We start from the raw sequence: 21,602 nt of genomic DNA on the forward strand, positions 1-21,602 counted from the left end.
ACGGATCAAGCACCCCGTGAAGAGCACAGGCTCTTCTGTTTTCCCTTTGGAGAAGAGAAATAGATACCCTTCAGGGGTCAAACTTCAATTGCTCTTAAAATTGCAGTCAAATATGCCCCAAAAGATTCAAACTGGAAGCTCTTCATGATAGTGAAGAACAACTGGGTGCATGTCCATGTCATATTTCAACCCAAATGGAAAAAAGAGAAACATCTATTAAATAAAAAATTTAAGATTTTTTTTTTTTTTGCATTGTGACATTTTCACGTCAATTAAGTCATTTTCATCCCATTTTCATTATACATATTACTTGCATATTACACACTACTTGAAGAGACATTAACATTGTATTCTACAACATAAATTAACCACAAACATAAAAATACCTAAAAACATAAGGAAGCCATGAAAAAAAAAAATCTTACAATCATTACAATAATCTTACAATGCAAAGTTCAACATCTATATATATATGGATTTGTCTGATTTAACAAAAATGTGACTGTCTACAAAGTCTGCCTTAAGTGTATTATCAAATCTACTCACTAAAAAAACACCTCTAAAAGCTTGTCGTTGTAAAAAACACATTATGACTATTGTCACTTTACTAATGGTTATGGACAACTGAGGCCAGACATCCATTATTTAAAATACATGGGATGACATATCAAATGCGTAAGAGGTCATACAGTGATATGCGCTGAAAATGGTTTCATAAGAAATATTTATAAGGTTCTATCTCAGCCAATGTCATTTGCCATGATCCTAGGTTGGAAAATGTATTTCCTTGCAAAGTAAGCAGTCATATTGTCATGATACAGTCATATAAAAGATTACCTTTAAAATATACATGTACAACTTAACCTATCATCCTGTCTCTCTCACTACATATATACTGTTTATTTCCCTACATACAATATTAACACTATTCTTGAGTGCTGTTCGTTGTACCATACAATCTCCCCCCCTTCAATGGATTCCACATTGCAGATAATAACTCACATGCCGATGGTAACCTCAGATTTTTTTTTTTTTTTACTCCAAAATAGGAAATGATATTTCTAAATGGCATTCCGAGGAGGGGAGTTCAACTGCTGCAATTTTAGCTGCTGTTCCATGGGGGCAAATGAAATGTCAAAAGAATCTCATTTAGACTGAAGCATCGGCGCTGATAAGGGAAGTCCTTCTCTCCGAATTTCCTAATAAATTAAAACACTTTTGAATAATCCAGCCTCGCTTCGTCCCTCTGGATTGCTTTATGATCCTTAAAAAGTCATCAGTCTCTCGCAACACTCGGTTCATTCATTACCACACTGAATAGATGGATTATTAGAATGGATTATTTTTCTTCAGATAATGAAAAACCTTGATTGTTTACGGACTCACTTGATGGGCTTGCCCCACTATTCAAAAGAGTTGAATGATCAAATGTTTGAAGACTTTAGCAGGCCATATCGACTCATTAATCGGCCAGATGACACGATTATGGCCGAGTCCAAGCGCTGATAAGACATTAGAAAAATAAATCAGAGGAATGGCAGACGGTGGGGGAAAGCGAGCTGAATAAACCCTTAATGTAATGCTAATGCAGAAGCCGACTGCCTTGTTCTCTCACAGGCGCTTCAGTCACTCATCTACGGGATATTGTTGTACATTTCATGCTCTGATTACATTAACATGGCTTTCAGACTGAAACCCAATGTTTAAACATTTGCACAAGGACAGTAACATTTGCTCTCTCTCTATTTTAACAATGTTGCGTATGCTACAATGTTAAAAGAAATAACTGTCATCTGTCTACCATTGTGTCCAACTGAGCCTAAACACTATTAATATGGGATTTTATTTGTTTAAACGTAAACGGCATGTGAGTTACAATTATCAGCACAAATCTCATTGAAATAAATAAGACTTCAAAATGTGGCATTAAACATTTTATATAGGCCTACGTAATTAAGGTAACAAATTAATAAGGTGAGTGTAATATCTGATGCTGCTTGATGTATCTTTGTACATAAAATCTACTGTTCAAAAGCTTGGAGTTAGTAGATTTTTTTTTTTTAAAAGAAGAAATTAATACTTTTATTCATCAAGGATGCATTAAAGGTAGGGTATAGGATTTGCAAAACGGCCGGCAGATTTTGAAAATACACAACTCAAAAGGTCCTACCTTCTTTCCTCCAACGCTGGCCCTGACTCCACCCATTCGAAGAACACGGATGCGCAATCATGCACTTACTCTCTCTCTCTCTGTACCGGGGCGACTTGCACTTACTGTGACTGGGTCACAAGCTTTGAGTATGCGCACAAAGGGGACACACGCGCGCGATGGGGAGGGGGGTATGGTACGACCATTTGATTGACGCACTTACTGTCCAATGATTCTAGGTGGTCTTGGAAATGATTGGCTGGAGTTTTTCGAGTCCTGCCCGTTCCACAGATGATTAAATTGCTTAATTTTCATTTCAGTGCTTCTAACTCAGTGGCTGTAAGTGGGTTAGGAATAGGATTTCAAGTGATTTTGAAAAAATGGTCAAAAAAGAAAATCACATACCCCACCTTTAAATTGATCAAGTAGGGATTTAACGATTCACTCAACTCACGATGCGATACGATTCACGATACTGGTTTCACGATACGATTTTCTCACGATTTTTTTAACAAGTGATTAATTTAAGAAATTATAAATGAAAAAGTGTCCCTTTTATTATTTCTCAGACAAAATGCTGGACATTTCTTTTTAATTTTAAAATATATTTGTCAAATAAAAAAACTACATTGAAATTTAAAAAAAAATCCCTTCAAGGTTGTTTCAACTCAGTCTTTCTGTCTGTCTGGTCAAGAGGGTGGGCACTGGTACCTTCGCACACTAAGTAAAAGACTATGTAACATTAGTACCACATTTAGAGGGGTTTTAATTTTGTTATAATTTGTATCATTACACTAGCAACTAGCAAGAGTAAAAAAAAAACCACACATTTAGAAAAATATGCCATAACCATCAATAAATTATATATATAAAAAAATATATATCCATGTACACATTTAGAGAAAGAGATAGTAAAATAAATACAACACCTGGTTGCCACGGAAAAACTGATGCACCTTGTGATCTCCGTGGCTCTCGCACTTGTCGTATTAATGCCTTTTACATGAAAACGGAGGTGACTTGTGCTTCTCACGGTGGTGATTATTATTAGTCTATGGAAAGTCAAAATGCCGCCACACCTCCAATTTGAATGAGTCAACGTCAACATCTACGCTTGCCGTCGCCATGTGTTTGACGGCGCGCGCACACCAGTCTATGGCACACACTGGCGCGGCGCGAGCGGAGCAAACCGAGAGTTTTCAGTTCATTCCTATGAAAGTTGACCTTGGCTCACACAAGCTCAAGTTCCATGAATGAAGTGAAGCTTCGCGCCAGTGTGTGCTTGCTGCTATTGTGCCTGTAAAGTGAGGTTCACAACTTCACAGTAGGCTACAGTAAACGCCCCTGCTGTTTAAAATGTGTATCGCGATTCGTTTAACATTTCAACCGACTTGAACCGTCACACATTTTTATCGATTTTTAACCGGTTGCGAGTGAATCGTTACATACCTATGATCAAGTGACAGTAAAAATCATTTAGAATGTTTCAAACGAGTTCTATTTCAAATAAATGTTGATCTTTTGAACTTTCTACTCGAAGAATCCTGTGCTGCTTAATATTTCCACAAAAATATTTAGCAGCATAACGGTTTTCAACTGTTATAATAAAATAAAAAAATTAGCATATTAGAATGATTTCTGAAGGATCACATGACACTGAAGACTGGATTAATGATGCTGAAAAAATCAGCTTATATTAAATATATTATTATAAATACCAAAATCAAATCAAATAATAGCAGCCTTGGTGAGCATAAAATACTTCTTTTAAAAATATTACCCAAACTTTTAAAAATCAAGGTTAATTTTAAGACTCTCTCTCTCTCTCTCTCTCTCTCTCTCTCTCTCTCTCTCTCTCTCTCTCTCTCTCTCTCTCTCTCTCTCTCTCTCTCTCTCTCTCTCTATATATATATATATATATTTTAGGGGTGTAACGATACACCCCTTCGTATTGAACCGTATTCGTATTGAACCGTTCGGTGCGAGGCTTTCGGTTCGGTTTTCGGTACACATTTTTGAACCGAACGGTTCGTTGGACCATTTTTCCTGCCGACCAAAATTTCGTTATTTCAAATGTAGGCGCGTCATGTGTGGCAAGCGCGCTCATAATGTAAGAGACGCTGGTGTGACCACAACATTGCCCAACATCAAATGGCAAATGTAATGTAAGCGGAACGAAACCACTCGTTATTGTGTGGTTGACGGACCGTTTATCAGTTTGGACCAATGCAGCGCGAGCCGATCTTAATCATCAGCACTGTTACTACAGCGAAATCCAGTAAAGAAAGCATTTGAATTCGCCACTGAAGTAATAACATCGCTGCGAGATCTAGTGAGAAACATTCGCATTTCTCCGTTATTAACGGATCAAACAGCACTGACGTGGAAACCAGGAAGAAACATTGTGCCATGAATGAACTATCCAGTGTCCACAGATCAGCAACATTCACCATGGATTTACTGTAGTAACACTACTAACTGTAACCATGGAAGTTTGGCAGGAATAGTAGGCTATAATGCTTTCAAGTAACATCACGTTGGTTTTATTTTGACATTATGAATACAATTGCTGCCCTCAAATGTTAATCTGAACTAAAATAAACCTTTGTTTATAACTACTACAATATTACATTTCATTTTGTCCAAGGAGCAGTTTTGTTTTATAAGCTCCTAAGAAAAGTCAAGTATAGCTCCATCATTGCTCAAAGTTAAAAAATATCATACTTTATGATGTTAGTTTTAATAAAAATATAATAAAAAAAATAAAATCAAGGAAATTTCTCTGGCATTTCTTTCTTTTTGCTGTATTGGAAACGTACCGAATCGTACCGAACCGAACCGTGACACAAGTGTATCGTATCGAACCGTGAATTTTGTGAACCGTTACACCCCTAATATATATATATATATATATATATATATATATATATATATATATATATATTTATTTATTTATTTATTTATTATTGCAAAAATCTTACAGTTAAAAAGGTTATGGTAATAAGTAGTCCTGCCACAAATGTTGGTCTACACTAACACTAACCCACTTATTCACTGTACATCTAGTCTCATAATGAATTTTTATAGCAATGCTCCATAAACTCTCTTTGGCCTCACTACCCTTCCATTAAACTCTGGGAAAGACTTCACCACAAACAATATAAAATATCAATTTAATTAAAACAACTGCTGGGGAAAACACCTCCTTTCGCTCTCCACACAATTCAATTCAAAAGTCACCTACTGAGAGCAACATTATAATATTTGATCAAAATCTACATAATGATGACTGACATCTTCCAAACGAATACAGTCACTGATGCTTTCAACTATCAAACAGAAATCTAATTTTTATTAAATGTAAGCAGCCCACAATGGGCTTTAGCGTTTAAATATACACAGGCTAGAGAAGCTTTTGTTTTGAGTGTGTGTGTGCGTGTGTGTGTGTGTGTGTGTGTAATGCACTAAGGGTTCCACCACTATCCACACTTCCATCTTCCCTAACTAAACTAGCTCAGGTGTTTATTCAGCCCCAGGGCTCTTTGGAAGAGACTGCTGCAATACGCTGATTTCACGCAGCTGTTATTTTGAAATCGAAAGCGAGGCTCCGGTGGGAAGTAAACCGGAAGTACCGCCTTTAACCCTCTGGGAACCAAGGTGTTTTTGGGGTCCTTGAGATGTTTTGACATGCCCTGACATTTGTGCTTTTTTCAGTTGCTTATAAACATATTAATGGCACAGGTGAAATTACACTCTATTTAGCACAAACAGGGCTACCATAATATGTGAGCAACATGTATGTACATGTTTGTATTTTTTAGAGGATATTGTTTATGCATGGTTATTGAAAAAACTAAAAATTAAAGTTTCTGAAATAAAGCCACAAAACACATACTACATGTGTGTCCCCAAGACTTTTGACTAATGGAAGTTGTGGCCTAGAGTTTTTGCTTCAAAATGATCTGAAAATCATCCTGTCTAATCATTCACATTACACAATTGATTCTTTTAAATTGTGAAAAACATTTTTTGTTAGCCAAGGCAATATGCGAATGGGCGTGAGATTTTGATACAGCAAGAGAGAAGACATTGATGACATGCTTTTCGTTTATTTGGCAAAAAAAAAAGGAGAATGTGTATCACTATCTCTACAGGAACTTATGTGCATTTTTAGCACACAAAGATTGAAATTAACTTGCATTTATCAAACTACCAACTCAAGTGTAGCTCTTACAAAAATGTTATCTTTTAAAAGAAAAGGAGAGGAACTCTTAAAACTCTCTTTTAAATAAGTCAAAATACATGAAACATAATTGCCTATAATTAGGCTATAGCAATAGCAAAGGCCATAATCATAAAGTGAAACATAAGTTCAACCTCAACACAAAAACAGTATCAACAATGCTTCTATTCCCTGAGAGTGAGGATACACTTTTTAGGGGCCAAGCACCGAAGGTGCAGAGGCACCTATTGTATCTGTTGGTTTTCTTATTATTATTATTCCGTGAATGGGAGTCTATGGCAGCCCTATGAACAGTAAGTAGGAAAATGATGAAATTTGGCACACTTGTAGTGATGCTAATGAATAGTAATTGGACCAATTTTTGACCCTCTAAGACCAACTCTATAGCGCCACCACCAGTTCATAAATTCAACATTGAAATGGTTATAACTTTTAAACCCTTTGATCTAGAGACATCAAACTTGGTACACCTGATTCCACTCATCATGCTGATCACAACCAATACCTTACATTAAGACCCCGCCCATTACAGTAGTGGCCATTTTGAAATGTACAGTATTCCGTTTTTTCGCTACTCCTCCATCAAATTTTGTCCAATTTTCTCCAAACATGGGCTCAAATGATCGTCAGACTGAGCCGCATAAAAGTACTGTTCCCGATTTTTTTTACTCATCTTTGTTCAAAAGTTATGGTGTCGCAAACTTAACGAGGTCCACCCAAAATTGGCTAAGAGGCTGTATCTCGGCCAAAGTTTGATCAATTGAAATGAAAATTGGTACACTTCATCGGAAGCATGTTCTGAGGTCCCAGGCCAAAGTTGGGAATGGCGCCACCTACGGGTCATGAGATATGACAAATTGCTATTTTGGCCAATAACTTTTGAACAGTTTGTCAGAAATTCATAATTGTGGTATCTATGGATTCCTTGCATCATGCCGAATCCGTGGATATCGATTTTGCCATGATGGGATGTACCACGTGTCCGCCATTTTGAATTTTGTCATAATTTGCAATATCTTTTAAACTATTTGAAATTTCCTCACCACATTTGGTATGGATCATCATTAGCATGCCCCGAAGGTACATTAGAAGTTTGATCACAGCGCCACCTAGTGTTCCAGAGATGTCATTGTTTTTTTAAAAAACGCTTATAACTTTTGCTATCATTGCTTGAAATTTGATTTCTTTATGTCAATATATTCCTTGGCTTATGCCGATTTCAACGATATCTCATATGCTATTTTCCAACAATGTGACTGGCCGCCATATTGGAGCGAATGTAAAACAGTTTTTTCGCTACTCCTCCTTCAAAATTTGTCCAAAATTGTCCAAAATTTGCTCAAATGATCTTCGGACCGAGCCGCACAGAAGTACTGTTCCCGATTTTTTTGCTATACTGGAAAAAAAAAAGTTATGATGTCGCAAATTTAACAAGGTCGACCCAACATTGGTTCAGAGGCTGTAACTTGTGAACAGTTTGTCACAAAATCATAAAATTGGTGTCTATCGATTCCTTGCATCATGTCAAATCCGATGATATCTATTTTGCCAGGATTGGATGTACCACGTAATAAGCTAAATTAGCATTAAGATAGCTTAGCATGCTTATGGAACTTTTTTTGTGAACTCATTCTCACACTGAACCCTCTCCTCTGCTGCATTGAAATTCACGTCCTCTGAGTGGCGCAATCGGCTAAACCATGTGTTACAAATCCCGAGCCGTTCCGATTGTGGGTTCGAACCCCGTGTTGGATGAGTATAAAAATTGTGTTGATTCCTGCATTGTTCTAATCTATTGCGCTGCAGCAGCTTGTTTTCATTTCATCCATAAGTACTTCTGAACCTATCTCTTCTTCATGTACATTCTATTTCTGCTCTTTTTTCTCTTCTGGCTCCACATTAGCTAACCATAAGTTACATTAGCATTAAGAGATCTTAGCATGGTTAACTGGTTGAGATGCCAAGTAATTCTTTTGTGTGATTATTGTGTGCTCATTCTTACACTGAAGCATATCCTCTGCAGCTTAAGCGTAAGCTTAACCATGTGCCATGAGCCAAAACCATTGTGTTACAGACATAGTGTCTTTCTGAAAAGTAATCATTAGAATATGATGTGGCACATTCATATAAAGATTCATGCTTGACTTGATTAATGGAACTTTGGCATCTTGGTAAAAAACATATAAAAAAAAAAACAATTTTCCCCAATGGTCCTACTAGATGAGTAACAGTCACATCACCCAGAGATTGTGAGTTAGAGTCCTGTCCAACTTTATAAAATTGTTCCTTTATTATCCAGGTAAGCATTGTTTTAATCTTTCTTTTGGTTTTAGACACATTGTTCATTCTTTCATTCTCGAGTATCCAGAAAGTTTTGTGAAAAAAAGGATTGCTATAGCGGTCCTTGACAATCTACTATTCTTGCAATGTAAGCGGTTTTCTTCATATTAATACTTTTTGCCTTTGTGTGTTCATGGTCATGTCAATTTCCTTTTGTGTATTGTGTGTAGTGAGCTAGAGAGTAGAAGGGTGTGATTGGATGTTTGTCATGGTCTAAGTAAACTTAATTTTTTTTAATTAGGCTGGCTTTTATAAATTTCAAGTTAACTACATAAAGCTTTAAACCAAACAAATGCATATATAATAGTTTAACTTTGCTCACTGACAATACTTAAAGTTAAAACATTCAAGTTTGACAACATTTTAACTGTTGTCCTGAAGACAGTCACTTACTAATTTTAATATTTCAAAATAAAAACAACTGTTAAAAAATTATAGCTTACTACAAATTAAATGAAAATTATGTAAATGCTCGATCCACTAAGCTGTTTTATGATGCACTTTTTGTAAAAGACACCAAGTTTGTAGAATCAATTCATATACTAAATATAGTGTCTACATCCATTTAATACAAGTAGAAAATCAAAGACATTAAAATGAAGTATATGGCTACAGAGACAAAGTATATTTCACTCAATTTATTTAAAAAAAAATCTTTATTACTTTATTTAACATGTTGTGCCTTAATACCCCAGTGAGCAAGCCAAAAAGGCGACAGTGGCAAGGAAAAACTCCCATAGATAGCAGTGTGGAACATCATGGACCAAGGGCTGGAGCATAATCAGCGTAGTGGCAAAGGAAGAAACCTTGAGAGGAACCAGACTCAGCAGGGGCAGGCCATCCTCTTTTGGCTGGCACATATTAAAGTAACTATACATAGGCCAAATGTAATACAAGCCATCCATTCAACATTGTTACTGTGGAGATTATGTATTCATTTGTAAAATAACAATTGACTATTGACTGCCTGCATAGGTTTAAAGTTTTTTCAGAACATTTTTTGAATTGATAGTTCAGAAGAATGTTGTTGTCACTATTTCTAGAAGGGGAAAAGAAATAAACCAAATCACAAAAATGATATGTTTTCAGTAACTAGTTTGAATATATGCATTATACATTACCTTTTTTAATCAGTTGTACACTTTAGAGAAGTTAATGCCGCATACAATCTTTTCATTGGTATATGTGAAGAAGTTTTGACTTCAGTGCATTTCAGATATCTGAAAATATTACATTCATTGAACAAAGTGCTATAAGTAAAGTCTTCACATTAAACATTTCACAACTAACATAGCCATGGTCTGTTACCTTTCTGTTTGTGGACATTTGTTTAGGGATATGTGGACTTCAAAATATCAACAGTAGTTATTGAGTTGCTGCACAAACCTGAAAGTGTACCATTAGATTAATCAGTGCATTTATAAATGTCCACAACTTAAATTTACTTTAATAAAACGTACTGTTTTATCAGTTGTGCGCTTCTTTATAAAAGTTCAGGAGCACAGAATCTTGTGATGGGTATATGGAGGAAATTATGACTTCGGTGAATTTCAGAAATCTGAAAATATTACATTCATTCAACAAAGTGCTATAAGTGAAATCTTAACATTAAACATTTCATAACTAACATGGACATGGTCTGTTAGCTTACCTTTTGTGGAAATTTGTATAGGGATATGTGGACTTCAAAATATCAACAGTAGTTAGCGTTGCTGCACAAATCTGAAAGTGTACCATTAGTAGATTAATCAGTGCTTGTATAAATGTCTACAACTTAATTTACTTCAATAAAACTTATGGTCTTAATAGTTGTGTGATTCTTTATAAAAGTTCATGGTGCAGATAATCTTGTGATGGATGTATGGAGGAAGTTAGGACTTTGGTGAATTTCAGAAATCTGAAAATATTACATTCATTCAACAAAGTGCTATAAGTGAAATCTTAACATTAAACATTTCATAACTAACTTGGACATGGTCATAACTAACATGGACATGGTCTGTTAGCTTACCTTTTGTGGACATTTGTTTAGGGATATATGGACTTCAAAATATCAATAGTAGTTATCGAGTTTCTGCACAAATCTGAAAGTGTACCATTAGATTAATCAGTGCATTTATAAATGTCCACAACTTAAATTTACTTTAATAATAAAACTTACCGTTTTATCAGTTGTGCGCTTCTTTATAAAAGTTCATGGAGCAGAGGATCTTGTGATGGGTATATGGAGGAAATTATGACTTTGTTGAATGAATGTAATATTTTCAGATTACTAAAATTCACCCAAGTGCTATAAGTGAAATCTTAACATTAAACATTTCATAACGAACATGGACATGTTCTGTTAGCTTACTTTTTGTGGACATTTGTATAGGGATATGTGGACTTCAAAATATCAACAGTAGTTAGAGTTTCTGCACAAATCTGAAAGTGTACCATTAGTAGATTAATCAGTGATTGGATAAATGTCCACAACTTAAATTTACTTCAATAAAACTTACTGTCTTAATAGTTGTGCGATTCTTTATAAAAGTTCATGGTGTAGATAATCTTGTGATGGATATATGGAGGAAGTTAGGACTTTGGTGAATTTCAGAAATCTAAAAAATATTACATTCATTCAACAAAGTGCTATAAGTTAAGTCTTCATATTAAACATTTCACAACTAACACAGACATGGTCTGTTAGCTTACCTTTTGTGGACATTTGTATAGGGATATGTGGACTTCAAAATATCAACAGTAGTTAGAGTTGCTGCACAAATCTGAAAATGTACCATTAGATTAATCAGTGTTTGTATAAATGTCCACAACTTAAATTTACTTCAATAAAACTTACTGTTTTATCAGTTGTGCGCTTCTTTATAAAAGTTCATGGAGCAGAGAATCTTGTGATGGGTATATGGAGGAAATTATGACTTCTGTGAATTTCAGAAATCTGAAAATATTACATCCATTCAACAAAGTGCTATAAGTGAAATCTTAACATTAAACATTTCATAACTAACATGGACATGGCCTGTTAGCTTACCTTTTATGGGCATTTGTATAGGGATATGTGGACTTCAAAATATCAACAGTAGTTAGCGTTGCTGCACAAATCTGAAAGTGTACCATTAGTAGATTAATCAGTGCTTGTATAAATGTCTACAACTTAATTTACTTCAATAAAACTTACGGTCTTAATAGTTGTGTGATTCTTTATAAAAGTTCATGGTGCAGATAATCTTGTGATGGATGTATGGAGGAAGTTAGGACTTTGGTGAATTTCAGAAATCTGAAAATATTACATTCATTCAACAAGTGCTATAAGTGAAGTCTTCACATTAAACATTTCACAACTAATATAGATATGGTCTGATAGCTTACCTTTTGTGGACATTTGTATAGGGATATGTGGACTTCAAAATATCAACAGTAGTTAGAGTTGCTGCACAAATCTGAAAGTGTACTATTAGTAGATTATCAGTGCTTGTATAAATGTCCACAACTTAAATTTACTTCAATAAAACTTACCATCTTAATAGTTGTGCGATTCTTTATAAAAGTTCATGGTGCAGATAATCTTGTGATGACATATGGAGGAAATTATAACTTCAGTTCATTCAGAAATCTGCAGAGATTACATACATATAACAAACTGCTTGATGAAAGTGAAGCAGTTTACACAAAAACATATTGCCATTAATGTAGATAATCTGTTAACTGAAATTGACATGCTTTCATTCAAGCTTTGCAGACATAGCTGATCAAAAAAGATATTATTTTTATTTTGTGTGCTTCTATAGAGGAGTTCATGGAGCAGAAAATCTTGTGATGGGTATATGGAGGAATTATGACTTCAGTGTTTCAGAAATCTAAAAAAAAAAATTTACTGACAAAAAGGTAAGATAACATACAGTTTATAAATCTGAAATTATATTGTTAGTTGATAGTGCCTTAAATATTTTCTTTTTAAACTATTAAAATGTACACAATCATGTCAACTTACCTTTCTATGTGAAGTTTTCTAGATCATTTTTAGATGTTTTCTTGTAATCCTATTAACTTAATTGCATTTTATAAGACAACTGTAGGAATGCAGGCAGTCTTTGTGGATGCTTCCTATGCTGATTGGAAGCATCCAGTGTTGTTTGGATGGCTTAGACTGGCAGAAATTAGATCAAAAACAAATTCAGCTAAAAAACAAAACCATTGTCTAAAATGAAGAAAAATCAAACACAAATTTAATGCATAAAAACTACAAAAACCTTGACTGGATGTAGCTTTGGAGCTCCAGAAAGAAGAGCAATTATGGGAGGTGCTGGTTTGTGCCCGATGAACAATGGATAGAACTTGGTATGGAATGGTCAGAACTGTATAGACCTTGGAATCTCAAGATGTGCGTCACATTGTACGAACAAAAACAGAATAGACAGTGTAATTATATACATTTCTTAGTTCAGCGTGCTGCATAAATCAGACATATTACCTTACATGAGTAAACCTTTCTTGATAGCATACTAGTGGACTTGCAGAAATTACAACAAATGAATCATTTTCTTATTGAAATGATTTGAAATAAATGGTCTAATAACATACCGTTTTCATTTGTGAACTTGAACAGACCTTCATGGACCTCAATCTCAGATTAATTGTAGCAGGGTAGGGGCACAGAAAAGAAAAATGCAGTTATACAGTCTTCATTATGTGTCAGAAATGTCAATTACCTTACTGAAACTAGTATTGCTTCATGGTAACTATAGTAAGTTGAAACAATTTCAATTGTAACATTTTCTGCATCTTTAATATAGACATGGTCTATTAACGTACCCTTTTCAGTTGTAGGACATTGCACATGTTGACTGTATCCATGGACTTCCATTAGTGTCCCAATTGAAGATGATGTTAAGATGTCCTCATTGAAGTCTCCCATAATTACTTTCTTTCCTGGATGTTTTTCCAGCTCAGTAATGACATGTAACAGATTTTGTCGAAACACATCAATTTGATATGAATTAGGCCTGTACAGCAGAGCAGCATTCAAACTGATATGTGGAACTGAGAAGTACAAACATTCCAAATTGCAAGGTTCTGGAATGATGACTTTAAAAAACATGTTTTCACAACAGTAGATAGCAACCCCACCTCCTCGCTGTTGTTTTAAATTACTGAAAAGGGGAGTGCTGTTGTCATAGCACTTAGCTCTTGGATTATGCTTGAAAATAAATCCTGGTATTTGTACTTGGTCTTCAACTTTTAGCCATGTTTCAGTTAAACAAATACAATCTGCATTCATAAGTTGTCTGTGAGCTTGAATATCTTGAACATGAGCTTGAAGACTTTGCACATTCTGAAGAGCAATTGTAAATATACCAGGTGTCTTTGAGAAAGTGTGACTTTCTAATGGAAATTTTGGTATATTTTTCATTGCCAAGTCAATTTGATCATTACAGTATATTACAGACTCCTTGAAGTTTTGAATAATTAGTCCATTGAGAGTTCTCACACGACTCAATGCAACATATGCTTGTCCTGAAGTAAAGATCTTGTCAAGGGATACGACAGCTTTATCTACTGTGAGCCCTTGGACTTTGTGAACAGTGCATGCCCATGCCAGTCTAAGTGGAAATTGGCGCCTTAATCCACCGTTGGTTGTGACTTGATCTTCTTGAACTTCAATTACTGTAGAATTTTGGGAAAATCTATGTCGTTGGTTTGATCTCTGAATTTTTCCCACATTTGGATCATCAAATTCCACATGAATGGCTGATGGAAAGTCATCATCATAATCATCGTCGTCCTGTTTTTGACTTCTGCTAATATGGACAACTGTACCAAAGGCTCCATTCACAAGTCCATCCGAAACATTAATATTTTTCTTTAACATAACTCTTGCTCCAACACCCAAGGAAACACATTTAGCCAAACAGGAGTTGAAAACGGTTAAATGAAATCCAACTTTTTTTTCTATCCTTCCAGTTTTTGGATTTCTCTCAAAGTCTTGAGCTCGAATACTGATTGCCTCAGGACAAACCTCATTTAGTCTCTGAATATTGTATTCATCAACCTCTTTATTTGTAGGAAATATATGAACATCACCGCATTCTTCTCCTGTTTCACGTTGCTTCAACATGTTGATGTCACCTGAGCTTAGAGGTTCATTCTTTTTACGAACTCTCAGACGATTTAAGGTTTCAGCAAAAGTTACATCTTGTTGCCGAACAACTTCAGTTAATTCAGCAATTTCAAAGTGGTTTTCCCAAAGGTTCACTCCTTTTGTATCAGCATAGAGTGGAGTTCCTTTGACAGGCGGCAGCTGATAAAAATCTCCTACAGCTACAAGACTTACTTTTCCAAAGAGGGAGTAATCACCAGTTTGTTTGATTTGTCTCAATCTCCCATGAACATATGACAAAAGGTGATGGTCAACCATGGATACTTCATCAATAATCAAAATCTGCAAACATCCAAGTTTGGAACGCAGAGAATTGATTTTGTCATCACTTAGTGGTTGATATGGCAGTTTGACATTAGCACCAATTGAAAAAGTGTGGTGTATGGTAGCAGCGCCAATGTTGTATGCAGCTACTCCAGTTGATGCACATAAAATCACACTCCGCTCATCAGGGTTGTCAGACAGCTGAGACAAGAGTCTAGAAGATTCATAGCATATTGCTTTGATTAAATGGCTTTTTCCTGTGCCTGCTCCACCAGTAACAAACAAGCGAAACGGTTCAGGATTTTCTCCATGCAGTTTTTGTAAACACCAGTCGCGAACTTTGTAAAATATTGCAGACTGTTTAGCATTTAATGATCTTAGTAAACCCAATGCTTCATCTCGAGACATTGCAGCATTACTGTTCTCAATTGTGAATGCAATTCGAGGGTTCGCTACAAGATCTGGAATAAGTGTGTCAGAATCATCTTCTTCAGGAAGTACGTTATTCTTCTTTAGCTCGATACATTCATGGCGCTCCTTCTCTGTTTCAGGACACAATGCAGCCCAAGCATCTTCCAAATCAACACCCAGCTCCAAAACCTGTTGAGCTCGGTCCATTTCATCGCTGTCCTTTTCAAACAGTGCTCGATTAGAATCAACAATAGATTTTACTTCAGTCACATTACTTCCGCATTTCACAGCACCATTGTTGTAGAAATCCTCATAAGTGTGGAACTTCTCAGGCTTCAGCTGGTAATCTTCATAATGTGGTAAAAAAAGTTGTAGCAGTGAATGATAGTACTTCTCAGGATCTTTTGTTGGTGAAAATCTTGGATACCTTATTACTGCAGGTTCAGTTCGAGTTCTTCTTATCATATAACCACAATTGTTGTCAAGCTTGATCACATTTTCTTTGTTTTGTGAAGATAGCTCAGATGTTGACAATATCCTGTATTCTGAACAAAAACTGCCCAGACACAGAATCTCAAAATGTTCTGTTTTTGGTCTACTCTTGTATCGGTCAACCAAACTATTCATCCAAAAATTCTCTTCACCACAATGGTCATCTTTGTTTTGGAGAACACGCAAAGGCAAACTCATCTTCACAGGATCAGTTCCAATTGGAATAAACTGGACTTTGCGAGAGCATTCTTTCAAGTGCATACCTGTTAGGCGATACACTGCCTCTTGTGCTGAAACTTCTCTGTTGTGTAGATATACACTTCCCAACATTTTTAATGATGATCTTGCTTCAAGATTTCCATTCATAGCTTCATTTTGTGCACGTTGCAACAACAGTCCCATTTCTTGTTCTGCTTTTGTGATGTAACTAATAATATAAACCACTACAGAGTAAGCATCTGTTACATACTGGATATCCATGTTGCCTTGCCATGCACGCAATAAATGAGGGTTATATTGATTTACCCAAACATCTTTTGGACTTCGTTTCAAGACGACACTTTTCTTTTTAGAACATTTCTTGTACGCCTTCTCAAACACAGCTTGATTAATTCCAATGGATTGGAAAAAGGCATCTGTTGAATCAAAATTGACTTCAGATTCTGTTAACGCAGTTTTGATTTTCTTCAGAATTGCACTTGCAGTCTCATTTCCATCATTGCCTTTCAAGTCATCTCGTATAGCTCTTGTTATAAAGGTGCGGCTAGATGGAGGCCGTGGAAAATTAAATCTACACACTGTGTTTTTCTTCCGGCATGTCTTGGAATGTCTTCTGCTGTGCTTTTGAACACTGTTCACAGTCTCATAAAGTTCTGCGTCATCATCTCCTGGTGTCTCACAAGTGATATAATGATCTATGAAAGCAGCAACCAAAGCATCACTGTCTTCGTTGTCTTCATTTAACTTTGGAGCATTTTCAACCCAAAACAGACAATGAACATGAGGAGATCCACGCTGTTGAAACTCTACACGATAGAAGTAGTCTTTGATCTTTCCAATAGGTTGAGCAGGTGACATAATGACATCCTTCAAAAAACAATGCCATCTATAATCAAACATCCTTGCAGCAGTGACTGGGTTTCGTCGAATTAGTCCACATTTCTCAGACCAGTCAAGCTCATCAACACTGACATTTTTCTGTTCTTGCTCCAGGATGGTGTTGATCATTTCAGGCCATCTGAGATCAGCAGAGCTAAAGGATGCAAAGAAAGTTGGAATACCTAGTTGTCTTATGAGAGCAAAAAGGTCTTTTTGAGTCGATTGCCAATAGGGTGGCGTTCCACGGACTGGTCTCAAAAATTTGTATCCTTCATCATAATTCAATATTTTAGCTAACGACTCTGGGTTTGTCAGCATATCCGAGGTTACTCCTTGCAACAACCTCTTGTCCGACCCTTTTCGCAAAGCAATAGAAACATTAGATACAATTTGATCCAACTCCGACATGTATTGTGCATAGAAAATAAAGTCTGTACTCCGTGCAAAACGTCCATCTGCGTTGAGGATTCTTGCATTCAAGTATCGTGACAGTGTGATCTTTCTTTCTCTCTCATCATGGAATGTTGGACCACCAGTTGGAAAGAGAACAGGAAAACATTTTGCTTCATTGCTTTTATCAGACAATAATTTAACAGGACTGTTACCTTCAGCTGGTGCCACATTTAATACATCTTGAAAGTGCTGATCAATTACTTCTGAACCAAGATCGACAGGTTGTAAACATGTGTCTGACAAAAGACCACTCTGCTCTTTGATGTAAGTCAAGTCTTCCTCTGGCTGTTCTTCAGTATCATTTTCCTCTTCACTCTTTTCAACGTCAGCTTGTTCCTCCATTTCTTCAGCAACATTCTCTTCTGGTTCATTCAAAGAGTTGATCCATTGTTCATTAATCTCCACATCCTTGTACCATTTATTGCACCTGATCAAACGTCGCAGAGCATTTCTAACACGATCAGTGTAAACATGCTTGTACTCATAATGCCCTTTGTAGGTTAACTTGCGCTTCAGTTTTATCCTTATCATCTTGTCATCACATTCATTTCGTGGAAGAATATTTGACACATCTGCAGTATTTACAGGAACACACACCACCGGTCCATGGCAGCCATTTTGTTTTCCACGGGGAAGACAGAGTAACTTCAAAAAAGGAATATTACGTGCCACAAGATGTTGTTCCAAAGAGTTAAGACACTTTAGTTGATTTGGAATGTCCACCAAATGCATATTGTTAGCAACACTCTCTTCAGGCAGTTTTCCACTGATAATTTTTCGATGACAGGTTGGACAAATCCACAATTTGCACCTTGGAGAAAAACCAGAAGTATTATGACATTTTTCATCACAAACATGCACATACCTCAGGGTGATGCATCTTCTTGCCAAAGCAGCAATTTTGTCTCCTTTGTCTTCATAGCATTCTGGTTTGCATTCAGTAACCTGCTTTCTGAAAAGTAAACGGTGACAAACACAGCACACAAACTCTGGACCTCTACTCACTTCTTGACGAAAACCAGCAATGGCAACACCAATGTCTTTCTGTTTTTCCCTTTTTTTTGCATATACCTCACAGCCTTTTTGTATTTTACTGAAATGAAAGTTTACATCTTTGTGATATTTTGTCTTAGAATACTCACGCACTCTTACTTTAAAGTCCAGGTTTTGAAGATATTTCTTCTTGGAATACTCACGCACTCTTGTGTTAAAGGCCAGGTTTTGAAGATATTTCTTCTTGGAATACTCACGTACAGTTGCCTGAAATGAGACATTATTTTTATATTTCATCTGAGAATACTGGCAAACATGTTTCTGAAACTGAACATCACGGTATTTTGTTTTGGCATGGGCAATTTTATTCTGTCTGAAATCAATGTCACTATCATACTTGGACTTCTCATACTTCCATTGTTTCTGTCTCTTGGTCTCTTGGTCACATTCTGCAGCGTCACTTACCTTCCTTTTACGCAGACATAGCATTCTCACCTCATTTGAAGTAGCATTCCCACACTTTGCTGCGCAAATGTCTTGATCTCTGTGCTTGACACATGTCACAACTTCATAATGATTACCATTACAGTTTTTCAAATATATTGCATTGTTTACAATTACCTCTCCAGTAGGTTTGTGTGCATTCCACCGGCCATCATTAAAAGTCATTATTGTTGTTTTAAATAGATCAGCAGAAGCAAAGATGTCAATTTCAGTGACCCATGACCCAGAATAATAGACTCTAGATTGTATCAAGTAGTCCTCTACTGAAGTATACTCACTTCTCACATACCTCTCAAATATTGAAGCGTTCATTTTCAGGTGTTTGACAACTGCACGGCGAATCTTCAAATGTTTGTCCTCACTTCCACAAATCGCATATGCCAGTGATCTGAAAAAGCAGTTACCATCTGGTTTGATACTCTTTGTCTGACACGGACCTGCAATGGGACCAAAGTTTGTTGCAACATCACAGTCACTGTTATCATTTGTCAGAAGCAAAAGTTCACATAAAGCTTGCTGATCTCTAACAGTCAAGAGAGAAAAAAATATTTCTGGAATTGAAACATCAGTAATAATTATGTCATCTACAACATTTTCAACATGAGATTTTTCAACCCGTTTCTCAGAGACCTGCTCATCCTGCTTTTTTCTTCTCCCCCTTTTTCCTTTACTCGGCAATACATTACACACCGGCTGTGGCATGGGAACATTATTGCTTGTATTTTGAACTTCAACCTCAGGTAATTGAAAGTCAGGTGACCTTACCTCAGTCGTCACAGATTTGCATACCTTAGGTTTGCGTTTTAAGACTTCACTGTAAAGTGCTTTACCAGAAGAGCATGGAAAACTGCTGCGGTCTGCCTCCAGCGAGTGGGACTTCGTAACCCATTTCTCTGATAGTTCATACTGATTTTTACTTCTCCCCCTTTTTCCTTTACTCGGCAACACATTACACACTGGTTGTGGCATGGGAACATCAGTGCTTGTATTTTGAACTTCAGCCTCAGGTGATTGAAAGACAGATGACCTTACCTCAGTCGTCACAGATTTGCATACCTTAGGTTTGCGTTTTAGAACTTCACTGTAAAGTGCTTTACCAGAAGAGCATGGAAAACTGCTGCGGTCTGCCTCCAGCGAGTGAGAAACTTCAGCATCTGCATGAGCAAAAACTCCAGTTATCTCAAATCGTGGCGCAATTACCCCAAATGACTGTGCCATCTCATTAATGTAGTTATACAAAGATTCTATGGTGCTGTGATAAGCAACACAACTTGTCTCTGTCATGTTAGCATGAGAATCAACAAAGGCATACCATGAGCCCTCCTTAATAACTGCACATGTGTTGGCACAAATACATAAAAGGAAAGCATCAGCACTCAATAGAGCTCGCTGAAGAGCTACATCAACTGGCATGGCCACATTCCTTAAGGATTCATCATAGTCATCAACATTAACAAATCCAGTGAGAGACTCTGCATATTCTATGGAAAAGACAGTATTACCCAGCACATGTCTCCTTGGTAATTCATGGACAGCAATGTAATGCCTACCCATGACTTCCCGGTCATTTATGTTACCCTGGTTTCGTAAAGATTCATAAAGGCGTGTTCCTGCAACCAATACACCATTGAGATCTTGTGTTGTCCAGGTCAACACGTTCTTCATCTTGCTCAACAACACTGCTATCAGACTGATGGCACCACACTGTCTGCCACGTGAATTTCCAAAGCGGGCATCACCTTGATGAAAGGAACCTTTCAGTAATGGTTTCTGTAGAAATTCAACACATGCAGGTAAAGTATTCAAAGCATTTTCATGTAAAGTTCTGTACATTTTAAAGTTTTGTTCAGAGTTCTGTGGAGGTAACTGGGTTTTTGACAGGTTTTTGACTGGGTTTTTGACAGAGTTTGAAGCAGAATTTTTGTCAGAATTTTTGTCAGAATTTGTCAGAATTTTTGTCAGAATTTTTGTTTTCAGCCATTTTTTTACGAGGAAGCCGCAAAACCTCGGCTCGACTTGTTTTAAGAGGGAGCTGTGCAGCCTCTGCCTGACTTGTTTTAAGAGGAAGCGGTGCAGCCTCTGTTTGCCCTTTTTTAAGAGGAAGTGGTGCAGCCTCTGCCATTTTTTTAAGAGGAAGCGGCCGAACCTCTGCTTCACTTGTTTTAAGAGGAAGCGGTGCAGCCTCTGCCTTTTTTTCAAGAGGAAGCGGCGGAACCTCTGTATTTGCACACCGTTGTGCAAGCCTCTTGGCTATGCGGGCCCTTTTCTTAGGTCGTGGCATCTGTAAATATAAACAAAAAGATTTTTATGTATACTTGCGTAACTCAAGTTGCCAGTTTTACAAAACACCCAAAAATATTTCACTGCATTACACTATAATGATTTTCTAGCCATTTTCACATAGAAATATAACAATTCTGAAATCAATAAGAATTTAATTAAGATAATTAAAATATTTGATATGCACGTATGTGAATATACATATAAATATATATTTA

General features: G+C 36.5%; 1 protein-coding gene and 2 long non-coding RNA genes across 4 annotated transcripts; all 3 read right to left on the bottom strand.

Moving 5' to 3' along the window:
* Window positions 1–9,939: 9,939 nt before the first annotated feature.
* LOC130072582 (uncharacterized) lies at window positions 9,940–12,156 on the bottom strand. Of its 2 annotated transcripts, XR_008804141.1 has the most exons (5): window positions 12,102–12,156; window positions 11,572–11,670; window positions 11,427–11,497; window positions 11,234–11,332; window positions 9,940–10,118 (listed from the first exon to the last, which is right to left on the bottom strand). It is a non-coding gene; the product is annotated as an uncharacterized LOC130072582 (long non-coding RNA). The 2 variants fall into 2 exon arrangements; XR_008804142.1 differs by lacking the exons at window positions 11,234–11,332; window positions 11,427–11,497.
* A 357-nt stretch (window positions 12,157–12,513) lies between these two features.
* On the bottom strand, window positions 12,514–13,082 carry LOC130072581 (uncharacterized). Its single transcript, XR_008804140.1, has 3 exons — window positions 12,983–13,082; window positions 12,724–12,879; window positions 12,514–12,589 (listed from the first exon to the last, which is right to left on the bottom strand). It is a non-coding gene; the product is annotated as an uncharacterized LOC130072581 (long non-coding RNA).
* A 248-nt stretch (window positions 13,083–13,330) lies between these two features.
* LOC130072579 (uncharacterized) lies at window positions 13,331–19,533 on the bottom strand. The gene has a single exon (XM_056237758.1). The coding sequence runs from the start codon at window positions 19,414–19,416 to the stop codon at window positions 13,438–13,440; it is 5,979 nt and encodes a 1,992-aa protein (XP_056093733.1). The 5' UTR covers window positions 19,417–19,533; the 3' UTR covers window positions 13,331–13,437.
* Between the last annotated feature and the right edge of the window lie 2,069 nt (window positions 19,534–21,602).

This window comes from Rhinichthys klamathensis, unplaced genomic scaffold (genome assembly GCF_029890125.1).
Source record: "Rhinichthys klamathensis goyatoka isolate OS25496 unplaced genomic scaffold, OSU_Roscu_1.1 h1tg000497l_1, whole genome shotgun sequence".
NCBI lineage: Eukaryota > Metazoa > Chordata > Actinopteri > Cypriniformes > Leuciscidae > Rhinichthys > Rhinichthys klamathensis.

Bases quoted from the DNA above. Each gene is read 5' to 3' on its own strand.
- LOC130072579 (XM_056237758.1), bottom strand. From the start codon at position 19,416: ATGAACGCTTCAATATTTGAGAGGTATGTGAGAAGTGAGTATACTTCA.